This window comes from Sinohyriopsis cumingii, chromosome 3 (assembly GCF_028554795.1).
Source record: "Sinohyriopsis cumingii isolate HCF-2022 chromosome 3, ASM2855479v2, whole genome shotgun sequence".
Classification (NCBI taxonomy): Eukaryota; Metazoa; Mollusca; class Bivalvia; order Unionida; family Unionidae; genus Sinohyriopsis; species Sinohyriopsis cumingii.
Window position 1 is genome coordinate 29,129,648 of NC_142963.1, and position 17,833 is coordinate 29,147,480.

The window sequence follows — 17,833 nt, forward strand, 5'->3', positions numbered from 1 at the left end:
AACATGGAACCTATTTAAACACAGCAAATTACCAACAAAATAAAGAGTAAAGACTAGATGAATATCTCATATATGAAATAGTATTGTTTATTTAAGATAAATATGTGAACATTTTAGGGCTTGTTTGCATGGGTTTAAACCACATAAAAAGCTTTCTTTTATTTTTTGTTATTTATTTTTCTCTAAATTGGAAGCTATTTTAATAGATAAAAAATTATAGATATTGCCTGGATCAAACACAATAAAATAGTTATATTTGCTGTGCTATATATTTAGAGAAAGATATTAAATATTAAAGACAATTATCTCATCTTAGTGGAGCCAAGGATGGAGTTCAAACCATGTAAATTAATGATGTTCTGGGTTTCTTTATCCCAAAAGATTGCTAAGGGAAATTGAACAGCTGATTTGGACTACCTGTGTTAACACAGCAAGTGCAGTTAACAGAATGAATCTTAAATTTTGATTTTCATTTTAAGTGATGCAAGTTAAAAGTAATGTAAAGTCTTTTATGTAAGGATGATGCCACAAATTTATTTTTTGTCTCCAAAGCATAGGGCCGGTGGTTGCCAGTTTAACAGAACAATGATGTCCTCACCTTGCCTATTACTGATCAGTGTTATCTACTCATGTGCATTAACCACATTCAGTTATCCAATAATAATTGGTCATGCATTGGTTAACACATCTACCATGCGCTGGCCGTTTTCCAGTATCAACCAAAGTGACAAATAACGTCATATCTACGCATATTTTCCTGTTTATTTGTACTAGATAAATAGTGGATTTTAAGCAAAGTTTTTTATATTGCTGAATTCTTGGGGTGGTGACTGCCACCCTAGCTCTGGTGCCCCAGAGGTGGCAATGATGCCACTTAAATGACTGACTTTTGTGTCCACAAAAAATAAAGACTTAATCCAACTTAGTACACGAGTATATTTTGACATTGTCTGAGACATTTTTTAATCATTTTCTGTCCATGAGATCAGGCTCATGATCAGTGACCATGACATGCAGTTGTAGGTATATTGTGAATATGTTAACTCGGACATGTTAAAAATTAATTTTGTTACTCAATTTGGTATGATAGAATTTCTCTGAAATAGGAGAGATGGTTTCAGTACTTAGCAGTTTCATTGACCACATAGTTGGTATAATGGAGTTTCTCAGGAATGTGAGAGATGGTTTCAGTACTTAGCAGTTTCATTGACTACATAGTTGGTATAATGGAGTTTCTCAGGAATATGAGAGATGGTTTCAGTACTAAGCAGTTACATTGACTACATAGTCAGTATGATGGAGTTTCTCAGGAATAAGAGAGATGGTTTCAGTACATTGACTGCATAGTTGGTATGATGGAGTATCTAAGGAATAAAAGAGATGGTTTCAGTACTTAGCAGTTACATTGACTGCATAGTCAGTATGATGGAGTTTCTCAGGAATATGAGAGATGGTTTCAGTACTAAGCAGTTACATTGACTGCAGTCATACCTTGGATTTCTGTTAATTCTTTTCAGTCAGTAGAGTGTCAATCCCTTTGAGAGACTCTTTGTAATATAATTTAGAGTCAGTTTTTGCCAGACAACAGAAAACATCTTTTCTTTTTCTGAAATTTTTCTCGTTTTGTTTACCTGCATATTCCATTATAATTCTATTTATTTTCTCTTTTCAACAGTGAATCTTCATCAGCCTCAGAGATCCCAGGCCTAAATGGAGAATATGTGAACTCAGAAACATGGATCACACATTTTTAAAACTGTCTGCTTGTCTCTTCACTGGTTATCTCCCTTGTGTTTTTACATTATTTTTTTTGTGCTTACCAAATATTTACAGAACTTATTGTAGAATTTTAACTAATGATTTTTGTTTTCATTATCAAAGATAGTTTTAACAAATACCAATATATTTTGATCTCATCTGTCTGTAAAGTCAAATGAGCTGATGGTATGGTCTTTTGTCCTTCACCCACTGTCTGTCGTGCATCATCCACTGCACATTCATATTTATTTTTAAAACTTTCTCAAAAACCCTTTACCAACTTGCAGATAATTTTACAGCAAACATTGTGGCATTAAGACCTAAACATTTATTGAACTGATGCCAGTCTGTCATTACATGGCCACTATTACTAAAAAAACAACTTTAAACAACTTCTTATAAAAAACTCTCAACAGAATTTGACCAAATTTTACAGAAGCCATGCTGGCATAAAGTTCTTTCAGAATTGTTTAAATGATGCCAAACCATCATCCAGTACTCAAAATATAAAATCCTTTAGATGACGTCTTCTGTGACTAAAATCGACAGAAAGGATCATACTGTAAATGAGTTACACATTTCTATAGATGATGACAGTCATCAAATATGGACACCATTACGTAAAACTAATATACCTTTAAATAACTTATTTTCAAACACTACTGTTCAGAATTTGATTGCTGAGTGCATCCTGTCATAAAGGATGCAAATATTGTTTATCAATCAAATATGGCCACCATTACTAAAAGCAGAAAAAAACTTGCAATGTTTTGTAAAATTACTATCTTGGTAAGACAGAAAATACACTCTGGACCTGTATTTATGAGAAGTTGTCAGTCAAAAATTTTGTGGCAACAATAACATGAATATAATTAAAAATTCAAGCCTACTTTTGCACATTTTACTCATATAAAGGATTCTTCTGAGAAAAAAAATTACTTCATTAATCTACATTCTTTTCAATTCAGTATTTAATATTCCACCACAAATAATGTATTCATTAGCTAAGATAAAATAATTATATATGTGACAGAATGGCTCACCAAAAAGTACTCAAAGGAATCCGACAAATTTGAAAGAAGATGTTCTTAAATGAAAGGTTCTCATGTTTATGTTATTGATGGCAATCTGCCAGCAAATATGGCCACCATTGCTCAAATTAGAAAAACCTTTAAACATCTTCCATAAAAAAAATAGTAGTACTGAAAATAATTAGGCCCAAATTCGACAATAAGCATTCTATGAAAGAACCGTGACATGAAGGCCTTCCAAATTTTTACTTGCGATTCTGATCCACCATCAAATATGCCTGCCATTACTAAAAATAGAATAAACCCAAATGAGAGTGCACTGGCAGATACTGGGTCTATGCATTTAGGAGTAATCATTACAATAAACAATGCTGACCCTGATCTGCTGCTGTATTATTTGATGGCAGATCAGAGTCTATGTTGTTTGCAGTTGGACTGGACATTTGCATGACTATATATGGTATGTGCTGGCATATCACCATCCATGTGTTAGAGGTTAATGCCATATGTACTTGTGAGTTAAGTTCACCTGCAAACAACATGAACCATTTCTACTGTGGCATAGTGCACAAACTGATCAGGGTAGATGACGTTTATTGTACCAATTACTCCTAACAAACTGCATTGACCAGATCTGCCAGGGAATTGTGTTAACAATAATCTGGGTCTGCATTTTGAATCTGATGTAAAAGTGAGCCTATGCAGTAGATCAAACATTTTGACCCTAATTATTACAATGCATTATCTGTCAGTAGATCTATGTTATTCACTTAACAGACATTGTTTACTGCTGACCACCTGTCTGTTTGAAGAATATTGTCCAACATAAATTTTTGAACATTTTATAGTGGATTCTTAACTATGGTGTAAACAGTGTAATTGTTCCTGATCTGGTTTTATATATAAAACTAGCATTGGAAGAAAGCTTGAGAATCAGCATTTTTCAGATATGATGTGATGTTATTGAAGTAATTACTTATTTATGTGTTCAGCTTTAACAGCATATCAGCAAAATTATGGCTATATGGTTCAGATTAAATGATAAATTCTAAAAACTAAGAATTATGAAAAAGAAAAAATCTTTCATAAGAAAGACCCTTCCAAATAAACAAAGACATGAAGTACATGATAAAAGGGAATATATTAAAACTCTATTAGAGATATATAAAATAAAAGATAAAGGTGACAAATACAGTATCCTTAAAATATTGGCATATGATTTGAAAACTTAATGTGTGCATTCAGAGTTGTTACTAAAGTGCTTTGTTTTAATGAATTGTAATATTTGCAAATTACCATATATATTCACTCAGAAGCACTGCAAAACAATAATGATCCTAATCTGCAATATCATAATGCACCTGCAGATCAGGGCCTATGCTGTTTGTTCTGCTGATTACTCCTAACAAACTGCACAGACCCAGATCTGCTGGTGCATTATATGATGGCAGATCTGGGTCTGTGCAGTTTGCAGTTGGATTCATAAGCGAGCATATATAATATATGGTTAATTATCTTTAAAGTGCTTATAATATAAAATGTTAAAATGGTTTTTTTTTAAAAATTAATTTATACTTAAGATTTTATAATATACAATGAAATAATTAAAGAAATTTGTATTGTAACTTATCTAAAACAAGTTTAGCAGTGTTCATTGTTGTAAAAAAAATTGATAAAACATGTTGACTTTTCATCTTTAAATTCATTTTATCTTTTATTTCTAAATATGGCAATATAAATGTGGTCAAAAATATGGCTATATTTACCAATGATCAAACACACCCAACTGCAAACAAGGTACACCCCAATCTTTATTTTTATAATGCAGTAGTCAGTCAGTGTCTACCTTGTGCTGTTGGTTTGAAATTATCAGTAAAACAATTTGTATAGACCCAAATCTGCTTGTATATTATGTGATGGGAGATCCGAGTCTGTGTTCTCTAAGTCACAGTATGTAAAAAAAAACAAAAAAACAAATATAGACATTTATTTACCTATATACATGTACTTTAACTACTATGGCATGTTGCCTGTCTGTGATGAATTATAGTTTAGTCTCATTTATCCAAATTGTTTATCCAGTTACCAGTCTAAAGAGTGATGTACAAGAAAATTGTGTTTGATGCGTATGGTGACAAATGTGTGTTAAATTAAGAGGCCAAGTCTGTACATGTGAAATGAAGAAAAAAAATTGGTTTATTGTATTTTGTTGGTTTGTCATCAGGCTTTGTCTTTGCCTCAGTTACATAAAGGTGAAAATAATAGATTTTTTGCTGGAGCTCATGTAAGCATCACTGAATTGTTAGCATATTTATTATTATGCAAAAATTAATTGGGGTTTAAAAAATAGTGTGAATTCCAGCTTAAAGTCACAAGATATAAATTAAAGTGGCCACATTAACGAGGTTTAACACAAAGATCTTAATGATATTGTGCTTGAGTTCATGTATGCATTACTAAATTGTTGCTATATTTAAAGTTTATATACAAATTCCACTTGACTGTAGAGTACGAATTAAAGTTATTACTGTAACGGGTTATTATTAATCACTTTTTGTGTCAGTTTTATGGTGTTTCAAATTATAATTTCCAGCAGTGTGTGTGCATGTGATTTCTTTTTCTTTTCAATAATTTCTATCCCAAAACATATTTTTCATAAGTTGTTCAGACGTCATGGAGGCAACTGCTCCGATGGCCTAGTGGTCAGAGCGTCTGCTTGGAAGCGGGAGGTCATGGGTTCGAGCCCCAGTCGAGTCATACCAAAGACTTACAAAAATGGTACTAACAGCTTGCTAGGCGCTCTGCATTAAGAGGTGTGTTAGGACTGGTCGGCCTGGTGTCAGTATAATGCGACTGGGTGGGACATCATGCTACATGTCTGCAGCATGATGCCCCAGTGCTAGACAACACTATAAACTGCCACACTACAGACATTGTAGCGATATGACTGCAAAATTGTTAAAGCTACGTTAAAAATCCTAATCACACACACACACCTCATGGACGATCTTTGCAATTCTTGTATCTCTCCTGAAGTCTTAAACACCGTCACTACTATTTAATTTTATTATAAGGGAGAGAATCAATATTGAATTTAATTCCTTGTACATAAAAATTTCATCTTTTTCAATATATTCAAGTCACCAGCCTAGCCATCCTACACCCACCAGGTGACCTATCTTGAATGTGTTCTAAACCCCACCTACTTTATTACTCACAAAATCATAACAGATATATACAAAATTATTTAATTTTAAAGAAAGAATGCTTTAAAATTTCACCAGCATCAAGAAATATGACAAGCTATTGTGGACAAAAAAATTATTTCCTATTTTTACGAAATCAGTGCCATTTTCTTATGACAATTTTTATCCAGTTTCCCAAGACAATGATTTCTATCATGATAATACATGTTGGTATCATTAAAAATTCCCAAATAAGCTGTGAAAGATTGAAATGTTGGTACTGGTGATATGAATGAGAAGGATGTTCAGTTATATGCATAATGTTATGGCATGCATCCGTCTGCCTGTTCCCTTTTCTTTGCTTCTGCACAGTAACTTTAGTTCACCATCATCAATACCAGGCTGCATAAATACCATAAATACTCACTTATGAGTCTAGTCAAACTGCAAACAACAAAGATCCTGATGCTTAAGTATAATGTGCCTGCAAACCAGGGTATATGCTGTTTGTTCTACTGATTACTCATAACAAATTGCACAGACCCAGATCTGATGGTGCATTATGTGACAGCAGATCTGAGTCTACAGTATACAGTTGATCTCGACTTACAAGTGAGGCTAGTTGGTAACTTCCATTCCAAGTAAGGAAGAAGTCTCAATTTTAGGATCAACTGGTCAGGATTACTGCAAGTGAAACAATAATGGTTTCTGCAAAATAACAGTAATACTGTACCACACACCTGGACTAAATTTTAATGATGGCTTGCACATGAATGACGGCAGAAACCTGTTCCTTTGGGGACAAAAGATTGAGGTCTCTTGTTACTGAAAAAAGAACAATGTTGATTTTTTTTATATACATCCACCACAGATGCTTTTGATGTCATACTGTACACTCGTTCATCTGTTTACATTTGTCTCTGCACAACAGCTCCAGTTCTCCACCTCCTACCAATACAAAACAGTGGGTAGAGTTTGCACTTGTGGGTAGGAAGAAGACTATTAAGTCTGGGGTTGAGAACAAAAATGGTTTCTGCACAATAGCATTTGTTCTATATTACAGATCTGGACCAAACTTTGTGGATGGCTTGCACTTGGGGTGAGGAACAAGCCAATTGATTTTTCTTTAAAAAATTTTTAACAAAATTCAAATGTCTAGGTAATTATGGCTCAAAGAAAAATGGTTTTGCACAATCATACCTATCAACTTTTCAAAAGCTAAGTAAGGAAATTCAATAAAATACTAAGGAAAGGAGATTGGGACATCAGATAAAGAGGTTTTTCTGTGGTATTTTTTAAGTATCATTTTCACTAAATATTGCCCATTTTCAAAAAAATACCACAAAGCACATTTTAACTTAAATTTTTGAATTACTGTAGTAAAAAGATTATGGTATGAAAAACATTTTAGAAGGTCAGTATTAATAATCAAATATAATGAATATGTATGTTTAAAGCACATTCAAATTACAATAAAAATATAACACTAACAAAGGTCAAAGCACAGACAAAACTGACAGCACATGATCCTAACTTATAATCCTCACAATCTTTATATTGGTCAATCCTACTTGGCATCAGAGCGGCCATGTTCTTTCAAAATCTCAGATGCATAGTTTGCATGATACAGCTATTTATGTTTTCGAAAAATGAAGGCATAATGTAATAATCCAGAGTTCTCTGCAAAAATCTTTAAATATTATGAGATTTTGATGTAGGAGTGGAACTGCACAAATCGGAAGTTTTCTCTCCCAGCAGGAAAGTCAACAGGTATGATCAAGTTCCTTGAGCACATTGTTGCAGATAACTTGTACTTAGGTTAAAACAACAAATTGAAAGGTCATTGCAAGTCTAACAAGAAAATAATGGTTTCTACACAGAAAGGTTAGTTCAAGACTATACTTTGGCCAAACATTAAGGCTACTGAAGCCTGTTGGTCAACAATTCCCTGAATGAAGCAAAATGGTTTCTACACAAATATTTAAGTTCTCAAATATGTATCATTGCCGAAGTTTGTGAAAGATATGTATGTTGGGTTAGAAAGAAACATACTTAATTTTTTTTTAGGACAAAGGTCAAGGTCACTGACTGACAAACAAGATTGGTTTTTGCAAAGCTTTTGATCACATACATTAACCAAAGTTTGCGGAGAGTTTGCACCTAAGGTATGATAGAGGCCCGAAAATTTTGAGGTAAAAAGATAAAAATTTTACGTTCAGTCTGGCTTAAAGAAAAGCAGGTATTGCAAGTTAAATTTGGGATCATCCATATATGATGTCACACTACTTTGGCTTATATTTACTAACCCTCCCCCTTATATATGACAACAAAAAGCTTTGACACCCCATCCAACCAAATAAAATTGGTTTTAAATCACTGTGTATTAGAAATTCAAATAGTACAGCACCACATTCTGATGTAATATTTTTGTATAAAATATCTTGGTCAGTCTGGGTTTAATCATCTGGAAACCTATATTATAAAAGAAAAAATATGGTTAGGAAAAAGATTTAAAATCCAAGAAATAAAGCTGCAGACATCTCATTTCAGGAATATTTGTCTAAATGTTCTCTTCCTCCCAGGGCGATTTGAAATGCTCTTTCATGGAACAAACTGGAAAACTTTGCCTACTGAGATTTTTGTCCTTTTGAAAGAATATTCTACTCACTGACAAATTGAAGCCAATATGCATTTCTTTCCATTCTCCCCATTCGCAATTATGACCATCATTTTGCTTTGCCTACAAGCAGCCACTCGCTGTCTGATGTGCTTCAACCTAACCAATACCTGTTTGTACTGGACAGAGTGTCTGCACAGCACAATCAAAAAATTGTAGTACAGGCAGCATACCTTGAATTTCTAGTCAGCATAGATTGAACTGACAGACAATACAGGTCATATGGAATCAACCACAAGGTATTGGCAGACCAGGAAAGGGTGTCATCCGCTTTCAGACTTTGAGATTCAAAAAAGGGATGGAAACTTGTGTGATGCTTCTTCTATTCCCAGTTCCATATCCTTTGCACGTTTCACAAGGTAGAGAAGAAAACTGCCTGTAACCACACTTAAATAAGAACTTGGTTTCAAATAGTATTCGTCATCAGTGCACTTCATAATGCAAGTCAAGTAATGACTTTTATTTCATTATGGACACTGGTGGCTACATTGGATGTCAAATACACTTCATTTTCATAAAGGACCAACCAGACATCAGAAGTTGTTTAGTGAAAACTCCATGTTAATATGACCAACCATTCAGAAGGAATAGCTATAAAAAGATTTTCAAGGTGACTGGAATGATGACCACATTCTATGTCAGTTGGCATAAGTTTTATTAAGCACCAACATCATAAAGTCTTTTGATGAAAACCCCATGTTGATGTACGACAATCCTTTCAGGAGGAATAGCATCGAGATTTTCAAGAGGACTGATGTGGTGGCCATACTGGACATAAATCAACACCCTCTTCCTTCAGGACCTGCTGGACATCATGAGAAGTCTTTTAGTGAAAACCCCCATGCTGATATGACCATGGCAACAGCGGTGGCCATATATGTCTGAGCAGCACCATTTCTTTTGAAGCAACTAGACTATGTGATGAATGTGTGTGTGTGGAAAGCTTGAAGGCAATCTTCCAAGTAGTTTATGAATAGAGATAACCAACTTGTGCTAATGGATGGACAGATGGATGTAAGACTGCAGACCATCCCATAAGCTCTTCTGGTCCTTGACTAGTAGAGCTCATTAAAAACAACCAAAAGAAGTTTTAGAATACGAGATACATACAAACCAGTTTCTTACAAGTACTGTATAATGTTAAGGATTATTAATGAATGGTTTTGTAAAGAAAAATATATAAATGTAACACTCCAAGACTTCCATGTTTATACTAATTCCATAATTATATTTACTGCTACAAGACTAGTTTGTAAAACACCACTAAATTATTATAATCACGTGGATGAAGATGTTCACACAGTGAAACACTTAAACCAGTCTGTGTTGGGATGGTACCACAAGGTGTCACAAAGATGTTTATGTAAGAATGAGTGTGTGTATGATTTAGATTTTTAACATGGTTTTAACAATTTTTCCAGCTTTATCGCAACTGATATCTGCAGTGTGGCAGTTTAAATGATGTCTAGCACTGGGGCATCATGCTGCGTACATGTAGCATGATGTCCCACCCAGTCACATTATCCCGACACCAGACCACCCAGTCCTAACACTAACCTCTCAATGCTGAGCGCCTAGTGAGGCAGCTGTTAGTACCATTTTTAGAAGTCTTTGATAAGCAAGAATGATGGGTTAGGCAAAGCTAGGTCATCTGCCATGTTATGTCATGGGCATTTTATTCTGTCTGCTCAATAAATGAAAGCCTGTCAACAAAAACACCTTTTACAGGTGAGCTCAAACCAGCCAGAATGGTGTGCATCTATGCACAATGATCATTAAATAAATGATAGCTTATTGGACTGCCTCGTTCATTTCCAAGACCAGGCTGGGCCAGCTGCTATTTACTTTTACTGCCTAGGAACAATGAAAACACATCATTATGCAGAACACCTTAAGATGTGCTTATTCCAACAAAACTAGAAATGTTGTTACCAACTCTTATGCTCAACAATTTTTCACCAAGAAAAGCTGCCATGCACAAACTTACTTAAAAAAGAATGCAGCCTTCTTGATGGCTGTTAGCTTAATCAAGACACTTAACTATTGCCCAATCAATACTAATCCAAAAAGACACTGGGCAAAAGACCTTGAGGCAGGCTTAACCCAGGCAAACCAGAAATGTTTTTATGCATCTGATGCATGCCTGTAAGTTTTGCTGAAAAACATGCCTCTGAATCACATTAATTCTTGTTCCCAGGTATAATTATTTTACACATGTGCATGAACAAACAAATTAATCCAAGTAATTTTTTTTAAAAAGCCACATCCAAGGTTAAAAATTTACTTGCATAGTTATTGCTAAAATCTTGACCACATTTTCAACATTTAGAAGCAAGTTTGATATGTTTGGTTAAATAATGTTGGACAGTTGATAGTACTGCTTCATTAAAGTACCAGACTCATTTGTCATTAATGCTATATTTGCTCCCATTACTCACAAATAGTTTTAAATGCATGTTTTGTATGTTCAGCATTTAAATCAAATAATTAGTTCATTGAAAGGATTGGCTCTATACTGGGTGAAAAGAATTTCTAGGAATTCAAAGACCATTTCTTCCTTTTAACTGTTGCGTCTTGAAACCATCTCCAATGTTCTACATCAATAAAGGAAGTTTCAAATTGGCTGCTGTGATGCACCTATTCAATGTCAGCTTCACACTATTTTCATTTAGGACAAAGAAGACATCTCAAGTCTTTAGGATGAAAACCTGTTGTTATATAGATCATTCATTCATAGGAAGTAGTGACAAGATTTTTAAGATCATTGTTGTTGCAGACATATTGGACGCATGAATGGCACCATTTTCATTTAGGACCACTTTGGTATCACAAGAGGGCTATTGTTAAAAAACCCATGTTGACACAAATCATTTATTTGGCAGGAGTAGCGATAATAACATTTTCAAGATACGACTTTCGTTCCATAGTAACTGTAATAGGATTTTCAAGGTGACTGCTGTGGTGGCCATACTGGTTGATATAAGAAGTCTTTCAGTTTAAACCAGATCTTGACATGGCCATTATGTAGAAGTAGTGACAATATTTTCAAGCTGGCTGCCATTCTGGACATCAGATCAGCACCATCTTGATTTGCAACCAGGTAGAACATTGGATGAATGTGTGTACAATTTCAAGGCAATTCTCCGAGTAGTTCAGTAGTACTAGTGCTAACTTGTAGAACTGGATGGTGAACAGACATAAGTTGGAAGATGACAACAGACCATCCCTAGTCTATGACCAGTAGAGAGGTAAAAACAATATGCTTTCTTACTGGAGCACGCCCAAATGCAACTACTGCAAACAAATCATATCACCTTTCAAAACGTCAGCAGAAATTCTGTGATCAGAAAAGATTGGTGGTAATAGAACTCCCAACCTTCTGGTCACATTCAAAGTGTTTTAACCACCGAATCACTACTACCAAGAATAAACTTCAGGCTGAACAGCTCACATGCAAGAGCAGATTCAAGAATCCATGTTGATTGCATATATAAACTCCCATTGCAATGTGAAATAACTGTATACTCTTTATGAATAGTCTCATAGCAGTGATCCAGGAGCACGTCAATTGTATAAATGACTCCTTTTATGCTGAGACACTGTGTGCGCATGCGATTTAGATTTTTAATGTAGCTTTAACAATCTTCCAGTCATATCGCTACGATGTCTGCATTGTAGCATTTTAAAGTGATGTCTAGCACTGGGGCATCATGCTGCAGACATGTAGCATGATGTCCCACCCAGTCACATTATCCTGACACCTGGCTGACCAGTCCTAACACTAACCTCTTAATGCTGGTGCCTAGCCAGGCAGCTATTAGTACCATTTTTGTTAAGTCTTTGGTATGACTCGGCCAGGGTTCAAACCCATGATAATCTGCATCCGGGGTGGACGCTCTAACCACTAGGCCACTGGAGTGTACCGCGAGACACTGATACTGTGCGTGTGTGCACATGATTTAATTTGAACGTAGCTTTAAAAAAAAATCCAGTCATACAATGTCTGTAGTGTGGCAGTTTAAAGTGATCTCTAGCACTAGGGCATCATGCCACAAATGTAGCATGATGTCCCACCCTATCACATTATCCCCGACACCAGGCCAACCAGTCCTAACACTAACCTCTTAATGCCAAGCGCCTAGTGAGGCAGCTGTTAGTATCATTTTTAGAAGTCTTTTATACGACTCAGCCTAGATTCAAACCCACAACCTACTGCTCCCAGGGCAGGCACTCTAACCACTAGGCCACCTGAGCGGTCGACACCGATACTACTTAGTCTTAGAGAAATAAACAACACATTAATAGTGTAGCCGTTTCATGCTCCATGTATTTTCTTCCCCTTCAACAACCTATGTGTGAATTCTCATTCATAAGCTGACATATTACAACTACCCAGGTGAGCAATATAAGGCCTTCATTAGACTCCATAAAACTACTTCTTTTCTAAGTACTGTACACTTGTATCAAAAGTGGATAATTGTGTCCCTAAATTATTCTATTTAAAGGACACCTTTTTATCTTTTTTTTTTAGTTTATTTATTTATTAAGAAACGTAGCTCCTTCTATTTTCATTTTAGATTTACATTTACAAATATCAGATTAAATGTTTCCTGTCGATCAACTTAAGTGTCATGTATCATGCCAAGCACAGCTACAATCACTTGTATTTCTTGTCTTCTTTATTTCTAGATCTCTACATGAGCAAGATTAAACACAAAATGTGACACTCAAATGTATCGATAGATAGGGGATGTCAATCAGTCTGTGCATGGTACTGTTGATGGTTTCCTATAAAAGAAAATTTTACCCAATATATGGGTGTCAAATACCAGAACTTGTGTGATGGCCTTTTGTCCGACATCCAGCATCGTTAGGCACAAGTCTTGTTACTACTGTTACTCAACATAAAGGATTGACATTTGACTTTGTGGATACATTCATCCTTAAGATCTAGTTGGTTCTAACTGATAAGGGTGACCCTTGGATATTCAAGAGGGACACTGCAGCAGCCATTTTGAAAATCTTATCATTACCACTCCCAAAAAGATGGTCATATCAACATGGAATTTTCACTAAAAGACTTTGTATGATCTGTAGTTGGTCTATTTGAAAATGGTGCTGATCTGTAGTCAGGAGAAGTAGAGCTTTGAAGTTTCAACTTGGCAGGGGGGGAGATGAGTGTGCTTTTTTAACAAAATAGCCATTTATACATTTTTAAATGTACTATACTAGAGAAATGAAAATATAAATGTAGTTATTTTCTGCAAATCTAGCATCAGCAAAATTCCAATTTCCCTTACTAACAACCATTGATCCCAGGTAATGCAACAATTTTTTTAAACAAAAAAATCTCTGACAGAATACATGGAGGTATAGAATCAGCTGAGGTGTCTCACTCAAACAATTCAGCCCCCTCTATCTGCTATAGTTCCTACAAGGCTAATGCAGGGATCAAATAGCAGTGGAATAAAACGAACAAGTTATTCAGATTTCCGTTGTTCATTGTTTCCGTAGAGACACTAAATTATGGAGTAAAGTATGAACTTTGTGATTCAGCAGAACACTTTCGATTAGCCTCATGTGAATTGAATACCCATAAGATCTTTGTTTGCTCTCTCAACAGAAACAACAAGTTTAAAATGGAGTACCCCTAAGCACAGATTTTTCCCCCCATTTTCCAATCACCGTAACTCCACCTAAAACCCCTCCCCACCCACCCCCAAACAGATTCGACCTGTTGGGGCATTCTGAGGGCAGAATTTCCATCACATGATGGAGAACTTTCACTAATGCCTTTATGATAGTAATCTAGTTTTGATGTTATAGATGTTACCCAAAACAAAAGTAAACAAGTCTGCTGAATCAAATGGCGAGTTTTATTGTTTCTTTCAAGTTTCATAAACACTTTCTAGTTTTTGACTATTTTGAGTACTAGTCTTGATGGGGTAAAAATGACAAACGACTCATTTTTTAAATAAAAAAAACATTTACTGACAAAGTTCATTTTAAACTTGAGAAAATATCGCAATTTTCTTGGTCCTGTTAGCAATGATTTTCAAGTAAACAGCATCTTAAAAAACATTATTTAACCCCCTGGTCAGCATTGTTATCAAATACATAATTACCTTTTTTAAGATTCTAATACAATTTTTATCAGTCTGATTAACCAGGCCTTTTAGAATTTCTACGGTTCACCCTTGTATGAACATAACAAAATTTCAAAGGGACAATAAACTACAAGCTAAAATGACACCATGTTTGTTTACATCATCTATGACAGTGTATAGGAAATTGTAGTTTGTGTGCATTTGAGACAGAAATATGGTGTACAACATTAATTTTAAAAAATACTATGACTATGTAATCCATAATGAAGTCTGAAAATGATAGCTGCAAGCTTGATAATCAAAATTATTTTTTTATATCAACAGAGAAGTGTAAAGCAAGGTAGACATATTGGCAATCCATTCTTCTCTGGCAACATTTTAAAAGGTATACCTTTATTATTAAATTTTATAAACTATCCAACAAGGTCATAATGGTTCAAGAAAGACCAAACAGGTGTGTTTTGCCTAGCGTTTCTCTGTTTCCAAGTTTTGCATGAAACTGGTCTGAAGGAAAATTGACAAGCGGTACATATCAAATTCCACGTGCAATTTAAATCAAGATTTTGTGGAGTTTAAGTATATGCACTATTAAGTCAACTCCCCTTTTCAAATGTGGAAGCAGTCTACACTGATCAGTGAAAAGTTGCATAAAATCTTTTGCTCAAGTATCAAGTTATGAGCCTGTTCTGGAAGAATATCAATGTTGATAAAACCTTTTGAATTGGACAAGTAAAAATTTTAAAAAATCAAAATGTGCAAGTCGAGCCAGTCATATTTTGAAGAATCAAGTCCAGTTGTGGTTAATTATCAATGCTACTGATCAGAAATACATTAACTTGTCTGAATTTTATGTGACAGCCAGTTTTGTTATTTCATCTGGTCACTTGTTTGATTTGTAAAAATTCAATAACTGCTGATGTATTTTCTTTTATAAAGCTCTAACACTTTTGGCCTTTTACAGAGGCTTGTTTTTGTGCAACATCTTTCCACAAGCATAATCCTAAAACAATTTCAACCGTATATTTATATACATTTATAAAGAAAGGAAGGAAAAGAAAGAGAAAGAAAACTGGGACAATAACAAAAAAGTAGCAATTCGGGAGCAACTGTCATTGACTTGCGCTACTCTCTAAATATAACAGTAAGAAATATGGGCAGATAGGTTAAACAATAAGGAAATGATTTTGAGCTTTAAACATTTGCATATTTATCCAACATGAATTTCATTTTGCTTAAAATTATTTGTCTGATAGTGCCTGTCTACATGACGATTTTACTGACAAAAGCTCGAACTGCCAGATCGCAAAATGTTTGCTAACAATTTTCTGTATGCAAATTACAGATGCTGAATGTTATTTATAATGTATTCAACCACAGTAATCCCACCCTTTCCCCTCAAACAGAAGTCCGAATAAATGTATTTACTACATTTAGGTTTGTGAATACCCAATGAGAAAATGAAATAAAATCTTATGAAAATGAATGAAGAAATTTAAGATAAGAACATAAAAATTAAGTATAATGAAGATTTACAATGAAAATACGATTTCCAGTCAAGACAAAACTATATAAAATATTCAAAATAAAACGGTCAAGTCATTAAAACTGCACCATGTGGTGACAAATACATAGTTCAACAGTGCTCATGGATATTTTGTACACATGCCAAATTTAACACCAGTTGAAAATAAGTTCACTGCTGTACTGCTGTCAGTCAACGGCATTCAAAGTTTAGGAAACTAAATTTAATGTGCACAATTACATTTTTGGTGGTGGTGGAGGAGGAACTGGCGACTGGCCTTGAGCCATCCACTGGCTGTACATCAAAGCCTGTTTCTGCAAATCATTCAAATTTCCTGTGCTTCCACTTGGCTTCATCGGTGCAACAGGCTTCATTGGTGGCTGTTTCTGTCCACCTGCTGTTGCATTCATATTTGTTGACTGTCCTGCAAAACCATTCATTTGGGACCCACTTGCACCATAGTTGGTATTGTTGTAACTCTTTTGATTTCCAAATTGCTGCTGAGGTGGTTTATTAAAACCACCTTGCTGGCTGCCCATATTCTGATTTCCAAACTGTTGCTGTTTATTATATCCACCTTGATTTCCAAACTGTGGAGGCTTATTGAAACCCATCTGCTGAGTGCTGGTAGTCTGGCTGCCAAACTGAGGCTTACTGCTAAAGCCACCTTGCTGATCACTAGTGCTCTGTTTACCAAATTGTGGTTTGTTATTAAAACCCAAATGTTGACCTCCAGGATTCTGCTGACCTCCAGAATTCTGGTTTCCAAACTGAGGCTTGTTGCCAAAACTACTTTGCTGACTGCCTGTATTGCCAAATCCTTTGTTTGGTGCAGAGTTGCCAAAGTTCTGTGTTGTGTTTCCAAACCCTTTCTGGAGGCTACCAGCACCACCAACACCACCTTGGTTAAACCCACCTCTTCCAGATGCTACTGCCAAGAAAACAATAAAAATATAAGTATAAACTTTAAACTTGTTTTTCACCCAAAAACTTAAAATTCTCCAAGGACTTGATTGCATTCTTATCTGTACAAGTTCTAAGAATTTTACGTACCTTCAAAACATCACAAGCCATTTTCTGATGCAATGGTGTTTACTGTATCAAAATCCTCAGTATAAAGATTTTTTGTTTTGCACTTGGAATCATATGGTAATGAAGCAGAGACAATTCTAATGAGCATAGTCGCTCGAGGCACTTTATTCAACAAACCATTCAAGAAGAGCATCATGTGCAATAAACTGTGACCCAAGTTTGAGGCAAGATCTATGCCATAAAAGGCCAGATATATACCAGCAGTAAAATTCAGTCTTCTTTACCAGACTATTGCAATATACAGCATGATATAGTTTACACAAAAGCAATCAAGTATGATAATTAAAGTTATAGTAACCTACCTAAGATGCATTGATTCATAGATAGGGTTACAGCATTCATGCACATGGTTTAAAAGAATCCAAATCATTATGAAGAAAGTGATGCAGTTGCAGACCTACCAATAATAAGAAGACCCCTGTAGGACAGTCAAAATTTATCTTAAGTTAGATCACTTTTCA

General features: G+C 35.0%; 2 protein-coding genes across 9 annotated transcripts in view; one reads left to right on the top strand and one right to left on the bottom strand.

The window, feature by feature from the left end:
* The window catches only part of LOC149802605 (uncharacterized), a 118,738-nt gene extending 113,416 nt beyond the window's left edge, over window positions 1-5,322 (top strand). For all 3 annotated transcript variants that reach the window (XR_016420069.1, XM_089951893.1, XM_089951892.1), the window contains one exon: window positions 1,676-5,322. Coding sequence is in view for 1 of the 3 variants with exons in the window: in XM_089951892.1 (XP_089808018.1) it covers window positions 1,676-1,754 (79 nt within the window). In the remaining 2 variants the exon portion in view is untranslated. The remainder of the gene's footprint in view (window positions 1-1,675) is intronic.
* Window positions 5,323-14,509: 9,187 nt separating this feature from the next.
* Window positions 14,510-17,833, bottom strand: part of LOC149802607 (putative ATP-dependent RNA helicase DDX5) — a 59,221-nt gene continuing 55,897 nt past the window's right edge. For 3 of the 6 annotated variants that reach the window (XM_089951903.1, XM_089951901.1, XM_089951899.1), the window contains exon 14: window positions 14,510-17,208. In XM_089951903.1, coding sequence (XP_089808029.1) covers window positions 16,517-17,208 — 692 coding nt within the window. In that variant the 3' untranslated portion in view covers window positions 14,510-16,516. Of the gene's footprint in view, window positions 17,212-17,833 lie in introns of all 6 variants that reach the window. The other 3 variants (XM_089951902.1, XM_089951900.1, XM_089951898.1) reach the window with 1 other exon arrangement.